Source organism: Molossus molossus, unplaced genomic scaffold (assembly GCF_014108415.1).
Source record: "Molossus molossus isolate mMolMol1 unplaced genomic scaffold, mMolMol1.p scaffold_m16_p_1, whole genome shotgun sequence".
NCBI classification, from domain to species: Eukaryota; Metazoa; Chordata; class Mammalia; order Chiroptera; family Molossidae; genus Molossus; species Molossus molossus.
In genome coordinates this window covers 243,684,036-243,691,809 of record NW_023425344.1, presented here as the reverse complement: position 1 = coordinate 243,691,809, position 7,774 = coordinate 243,684,036, and the positions used below count along the sequence as shown (strand labels likewise).

Sequence of the window (7,774 nt, the reverse complement as noted above, 5' to 3'; positions counted from 1 at the left end):
GGTAGGGACTTAATAAATCATAAAAGGTATAATTTATACTTTCAGATGAGACAACTGAGGCCCAGAGCCCTCGCTGGCCCCAGGTCACACCACCGATGTGGAAGAAGGAAGTGGGGCTTGAACGGGATCAACTGTTCCACCATGCCCCACTGGCTGAGAGGCCCCACATCATCTAATGAGCATGTCTAATTTTGCAGGGCCCAGCCATCCTGAACAATGCTGTACACTTGTCTCCTCTGGCTGTCCACCAGTGGCCTCTGGACTGTCCAGGCTAAGGACGCTGAGGATGAGATTAGCATGAGGAACCACCACCGGGACCTAGCTCCAAACAATGCCGACTTTGCCTTTAACCTGTATGAGCACCTAGTGGCCTCAACTCCCGGCAAGAACGTCTTCATCTCCCCCGTGAGCATTTCCATGTCCCTGGCTATGCTTTCCTTGGGTGCCCATGGCTATACAAGGGCCCAGATTCTGCAGGGCCTGGGCTTCAACCTCACTGAGACTTCCGAGGCCAAGATCCACCACAGCTTCTGGTACCTCCATCGCCTCCTCACAGGGTCAGACTCTGGCTTGGAAATTACCATAGGCAATGCCTTGTTCCTCAACAAAAACCTGGAGCTTCTAGAGTCATTCTCAGCAGACACCAAGCATTACTATGAGGTGGACACCCTGGCTACAGATTTCCAGGACTGGGCCAGAGCCAGTGGGCAAATCAATGAGTATATCAAGAATAAGACACATGGGGAAAACATGGACTTGTTCTCGGAGTTGCATAGCCCAGCCATGCTTATCCTGGTCAATTACATCTTCTTCAAAGGTACCCCTCTCATCCCATTCCAACAAGACCTCATCTACTATTGCCAAGAATAGTTAACAGCCATGAAAATCCAGGGTGCACTCTTGGGCAAAGCCTTTTGTTTTACAAAGCACATGCACATGTGTGAGTCTCCACCTATCAGGAAGGTGGAATTATATCATCTTACAAAAGGTCAAAATGACAACTAGAAAAGTGACTTACCCAAGCTCTTCCAGGTTGGTCTGAGGCCCAAACATGTAACTGTGAACATCTGGCTGCCTTACAGTCACAAACATTGGCTGAGTCCTGGCTGTGAGTCAGGCACTGGGCCAGGCACTGGAAATACAGCCTAGACCCAGACAGACCTCAGGAACTCTCAGATTGCTCCTGAGCTGTCGTATACACATTTCCCAAGAGCTCAAAGCCAGCTCTGACCAGGTCCCACCTATGCCAAACTTTAGTTCCTCCTCACCCATTTGGAATGGGTTTTCCAAAGTGCCTATTCATAAAAATCACCAGGGAGATTTTTTTGTTTGTTAATTCTTACCTGAAGACATTTTTCTAATGATTTTTAGATAGAGTGGAAAGGAGAGAGGGAGAGGGAGAGAGAGAAACAGCTATGTGAGAGACACATCAATCGGCTGCCTCCACATGACCCCCAGCAGGACCCTTCCAGGCTGAGGGAGGCTGCTATATAACTTTCTTGGCCACCACGCTCCTGCTTTCATAGGCCTGTCTCCTGCCCTTCCTCTCCCTCCTCTTCACAGGCACATGGGCGCACGCCTTCAACCCAGAGAGCACCAGAGAGGAGAACTTCTATGTCAACGAGACAACCCTGGTGAAGGTGCCCACGATGTTCCAGTCGAACGAGATGAAGTACCTTCACGACTCAGTGCTCCCCTGCCAGCTGGTGCAGCTGGACTACTGGGCAATGGGACCGTCTTCCTCATCCTTCCGGACAAGGGGAAGATAGACACGGTCATCAATGCACTGAGCCGGGACACCATGCAGAGGTGGGCTGACTCCCTCACCAACAGGTAAGCCCTTCAGCCAGCCGTGTGAACTTGGGAAGTAGATGTGTTCCCGGAAAGTGGGCAGGTAGGAAAGGAGTGCACCTGGGTGCCCTTCTTGCCCCAGACTCACCCTCCAAGGCTCATTGTTTTCCTGTCTGCTGGGTCCAAAGGCCATGAGGTTTTCTGACCTAGAGATCACACTTTATACATCTGTAGATTGATACTGAGATACTTTGGGGTATTCCACAAAGTGAGGTCCCTGGGAGGTTAATAGCCACCCTCTGTGTTATCACATTTTTTAACATGTTTTTTTGTTTTGTTTTGTTTTAGAGAGAGAGAGAGGAATGGAGAGGGAGAGAGAAATAAAAACATCAATGAGAGAGAACCATTTATTGGCTGCCTCCTGCATGCGCCCTACTGGGGATTGAACCTGCAGCCTAGACATGTGCCCTGACCAGAATCAAACCAGTGACCTCTCAGGGCACAGGACGATGCTCAACCAACTGAACCACATCAGCCAGGGCTCAAAATCACATTTTTGCATCATTTTCTTTCTTTTTTTTTTTTATCCTCACCCGAGGACATTTTTCCGTTTTGTTTTTTTTTTTTACTCAGATAGAGCGGGAAGGAGAGAGAGGAAGAGAGAGAAACATCGATGTGAAAGGGACACATCGAGTGGCCGCCACCCACACGACCCAACCAGGGCCGGGGACAAACTGCAGCCAAGGTACATGCCCTTAGCGGGAATCGAACCCGGGTCTCTGTGGACCGCAGGCTGACGCTCTAACCACTGACCAAACCGGCCAGGGCTGCATCATTTTCTTAAACTGAGTTCAGCACTCACTCAGTCTCCTACTTATCCATTTTATTATCTTGCTTGCCTGAAACCAAACACTGCCTGAGAGACTACATTTAGAAATATATTGAAAATGACTATAATATCCACAATGGAAGCAACACAAAGCCTATGAGTGATTCTTAAGTCACTCAGGCGATCTAACTCTTCTTCAATTAGTAAATAAGTAAAAAGCCAGGATATAAAGTAGATAAAAAATGAATATGAAGAAAGGGAGTGAGGAGTGTCCATGCTGATGGGTTGATGGCCAAGAGGAGAACCAGCCAATGAGTCTCAGGCCCAAGAAAGGGATGGGCTCAGAGAGCATATTTAGGGAGAGCTGGCTGAGCATGTGAGCAAGTGATGAATGAATGAATGAATGAATGAATGAATGAACGAATGAATGAACGAACGAACGAATGAAAGAACGAACAAATGAATTCATTCCCCCCAGGCACTTCTGAGCTAGAAGACAATCAAAATTATAGGTAAGCATGTGCCCAGCCCCAAACCTCACCTTGGAGGAGCAGATGCTTTTGAACATGTTCCTCACGCTAGGAAGATTTGAGTTCTGTCTGTATACGGGCAATCAGAGTAACAGCACCAGTGTGGGAGCTGGTGGTAGGTGGGGTGGTATAGACTCAAAGGGCAGAGGGGATACGAGGGCAGGAGCAGGTACTTGGATCTGGAGTAGCTCAGGGAGGTTCGTGGAGCAGGTGTCATTCACTCATTCACTCAATGTACACAAATGGAAGCACCTGCTGTGTACCATGCACTAGGCCAAGCAGACAGGATAGAGTGGTGAACAAGACCAAGCGCAGACCTCAAAGACATGCACTCCGGAGCAGAAAACAGATTCTGATGGAATTAACAGTGGCACAAGGACATAGCTCTGTCCAAGGGAGAGAGGGAAGGAGGTGTGGAAAATGCTGGGGAGGGTGGGATGCCTGACCGCCCCAGGGGACTGGTGGAGGGGTGCAGAGCAGATTGCTTTGGCTTTGAACTTCGTGTTAAGCTTCAGTGAAAGTTCAGCCAGCAGGAAGTGACCCCTGCAGCACGAGTGGAGAGGGAATGGCACCACCAAGTCAGGGAGGCCGTGGCCAGGGCACCAGCGAAGCTGGGGAGCAGCAGCAAAGAATGAGAAAAAGTCCACTCAGATGAACTTAACAATCCAAGAATTTGCAGGTACACAATCTAGAAAGCTCTTCTACTTTATTACATATGTAGGTTTTGAGCTTTATGATTTCGAGTTATGTTTACTTTGAATTATACTCTCCACTGCTTGCTGCCGGTGCTCCGGAGAGGTTAATCCAGTTCCATGAGTGGAGGTGCCTGGGCGTTTGACCTCACTCCTGCAGGGGCGTGGGGTCTCGTCAGCTCTGTGCTTCAGAGAGACCCCCTCTGGCTACATGGGGGACACAGAAGGCATTCTTTGAGTCCTGGAACCACACATACCTGCCCTGAGTGTGTCGGGGTGTCGGGGGAGGATTGTGGGGGGTGGTAGGTAGGGATCCATTTGTCAGCTCTTCTCCGTTTCAACTGCCCCGTCCGCACCTCACTGTGCCCCACAAAGTGAACCTGTAATTCAGGTACAGGGCCACCAGGTGCTGACAATGCACTGTGGTTCTAACCAATTCTGGACCCTGATGTGTTTCTCTTTAAATCAAAGATCATCTCCTCACTAAACTACTTTAACTTACCATTGATCAATAACACACGCCACTTTCTTCTAAATACTTTTAAAAATAAACATCCAAGGTAAAATTGTGCACCTTTAGCCCTCATATGGGACTGGGCTTGAGTAATTCCCTACTCCATCCGAACGGGCTGCCCAGTCCCAGTCCCAGAAGACAGACCCTCTGGTTCCTCACCTCCACGCTTGTGTGACCCCCCCCACATCACCCGACATGCTCCCCAGTGCACCAAGCCGGCCCCCTGCAGGTCCAGCTTGCACCCGCCTCCCACAGAAAGCCTCTGCAACCCACTCAGAGGTCACACTCTCTCCTTCCTCTCCGTCCCCTTATTCTGCTGCCACTTACCCACCTGCTGGGTGATGTCGTGTGGGCAGCTCTCCAGGGGCGGGGAGATGGGCTCTGAGGCCACAGGTCCTGGTTTCCTCCCGTTTCTGCGACCTCCACGGTATGACTGGTGGGATCCCTCTGCCTCTGGAGTTTCAGAGCCACCTGGGCATTGAAGACACTGTCCCACCCTGGTAGGGCTGTGTGCCCCGTGCGCACTAGACCGGGTTCAGAAGGTAAAGAAGGTCCCCACGGCTGGTGTAGTCTCTCCCTTCTTTTCCGTTGCTATTCCCATGGAGAGGAGAAGGTGTCATCCCGCTCACCGGCCAGTCCTCGTCCGTCCCCTGGAGTGTCGTCCTCACGGCTGCCCAGGGCGTGTTCCTTCCCCACCTGCCCTGGCGGGAGCCCGTGTCACTTCGCCGACACCCCCTCAGACTCAGGGTTTCCGGCATCTTCTCGCCCTCTGGAGAGCAGGAAAAGGAAGAAATATTTAAATGAAATCAATGTCTTGATAGGTAGAAGCGTTTAGCATCGCATTCCCAGCACGATCCCACCCACCTTTCTAGACACCCCACTGCTTTCACCCAAGGAGCACTGCAGGCGGAATCTCGGAACCGGGGAATTCCTACGATCCAGCCTCGGAGACCAGAGGCCCGGCAGAGGCCCTGCTGCCCTGTGCCTGCAGACAGGACAAGCACGCAGCGTCAGCAGCACAGCTGACCAGGCCCTGCTCCGGCCGGTGCTTCCCCTCCCTCCACTCTGGCAGCGGGACCACAAGTCTTCCTGAGGGACCCTTTTCTTCAGTGTCCCAGGGCCAGCGGGATCACAGGCGGGATCAGCTCAGAAAGCTGAGAAGAAGACTCAGTTCAGAGGCCCACAGAGGAAGCTGCCTAAGTGGTGGAAGAAGAGGCAGATCCAGCCCGGCCCCTGTCCCTGCCCCTGTCCCCCTAGAAACTGTCCCGCTGGGAGGCAGGGTCTGGAGGGATCACGGGAAGTCTGGCTGGCCCAGCCCAGCCCTGGGAAAGTCTGCTTACCCCGGAGCAGCCTGGTGGACCTGAACATCCCCAAGATCTCCATCTCTGGAGCCTATGACCTTGGGGACATCTTGGAGGACATGGGCACTGTAGGCTTGTACAGCAAGCAGGCAGATCTCTCAGGCATCACCCAAGAGGCCCAGCTGAAGGTGTCCAAGGTAAGTCTCTCTAGAGCTTATCTTTTTGTCCCCAAAATGCACAATATAAATAATAAAAAGCTCCATGGAGCCCACTTGTGAATAGGCCTCTAGACCCCAGGCTGAGAGCCCTAAGTCTCGGCCAAGCCCCTAGTTTTATAACAGGCTAAGAGGAGGCTCTGCAAGAAAATGTGCTGTCCCCAAGGTCATACAGGAAGCTAGTGACAAGGGAGGGGCACAGCCTGGGCATCTGTCCATTCCGCCTGGCCACACACTGGGGCACTGTGCAAAGTGAGGTCATCACGGTGGGCCTGGGAGAGACTCCCGCGGAAAGAAACCAGGAAAGTGGAAACTGTCCAAATGAAGTCACACTGAACCTTCTACCCAGTTACATTCATATGTTCATCAGCTTTTTGTTGTTATTCATTCATCCATCCATTCATTCAGGAAACATTTATTGAACATCTGTCAGGGGCCCCAAACTACACTAGGTACATCTCCATTACTCAGATGTGGCCCTGCCCCCACCTTATGGTCCTATGGGTGACAAAACAAAAGCGGGCACAGGAAAAAGTTGTAGTGGCAACAGCCCCCTCACTCCAGCACGTGGACTTTGACCACTGGGTATTACCCCAATTTCTCAGGGGAGGAATCTCTGGTCACGGAGGACAAATAAGTCACCAAGGTCACAGAGTTAGTAAATAACAGTCTGACATATGACCTAGGTTCTATTCCACCCAAAACCTCATTTCCCAAGACACACTACTGGGGTTCCTACCCCAGTTCCAGCCACATGTGCCTGTGTACAGAGCCACTCGGACCCCAGTTCCTCGCTGAGCAGTCAGTGAGCGCACCTGCTCCACAGGATTTGACGGTTTAATTAGCTCATTCTTATCTGCTGGAGCCGTTTGATACAAGCTACTCAAGCATCTTGCCAATTTCAGAATTCCTTCTCAATTTGTTCACAACTAAACAGAGACTACCCTGTTCCATACAGAGTAAGCACAAGCACTTTGCATAAATTAAACCCCAGTATTTACCGGGCGGAGTGAAGAGGGAACAACGGCTGCCTCCACCAGCCCAGGACCCAGTAAGGTCGTTAGTGCCACAGACACTTAACCTCCATGTGGTGGCTTCTACCTGCCCGCTTCCTAAGGAAGAAGTCTGGGTGCAGCCGGGTTCTGGAGACAGGCAGACCTCAGCTTTAGTCCTGGGGCTGCCACTTAGATAAAGAGCCAGTAAGTGACCTCTGAGTCTCGGCTTCACCGTCCATAAAACCGAAGGTGGGAGGAGCCAAGCAACTAGGTGGAGGAAGCTCCCAACACGCAGTAGGTGCTCAGCCTCCAGCTTCGGTCCGTCCCAACAGGTGGTCCATAACGCCATGCTGCAACTGGATGAGAAGGGTGTGAAGGAAGCTGCCCCTGCTGCAGTCCCCCAAAACCTGGCATCTAAGCCTGTCGTCATGCACTTCAACCAGCCCTTCATCATCCTGATCTTCGACTACTTCACATGGAGCAGCCTTTTCCTCGTCAAGGTTGTGAATCCTACCTAAGGGTCTACCCTCCCAAGAGCCACATCATGGTCTAACTTTGGGCACCAGGGACCCCACAGAAATGACCTGTGGGGTGGGAGGGTCCCCCCAGTCTTCTCCAGGTTCTCCTCTGTAATAACTGGCATTGCGCCTGATGACAACTAATAAAATCTGAATCATATCCATGTAATATAGTCATGTAATTTTCTGGTTTTGATCATTATACTATGGTTAAGTAATAATATGTGGAAGCTGGGTGAAGGTTATACGGAAACACTATTAGTTTTGGAAATGTTTGTGTGTTTGAAATTATTTTTAAGTAAAAACTTTAAAAAGAAGAAATCATGTCTGGCCAGTGTGGCTCAGTGGTTGAGCGTCAACCCATGCACTAAGAAGCTGTCAGTTTAATT

General features: G+C 51.0%; 1 protein-coding gene across 1 annotated transcript; it reads left to right on the top strand.

Annotated features, from left to right (window-relative positions):
* The first annotated feature begins 216 nt into the window (after positions 1–216).
* On the top strand, positions 217–7,385 carry SERPINA6 (serpin family A member 6). Its single transcript, XM_036243873.1, is given in 5 exon segments — positions 217–817; positions 1,564–1,719; positions 1,722–1,833; positions 5,707–5,854; positions 7,200–7,385. Coding segments are annotated over 5 exon segments (1,203 nt in total).
* The last annotated feature ends 389 nt before the right edge of the window (positions 7,386–7,774 follow it).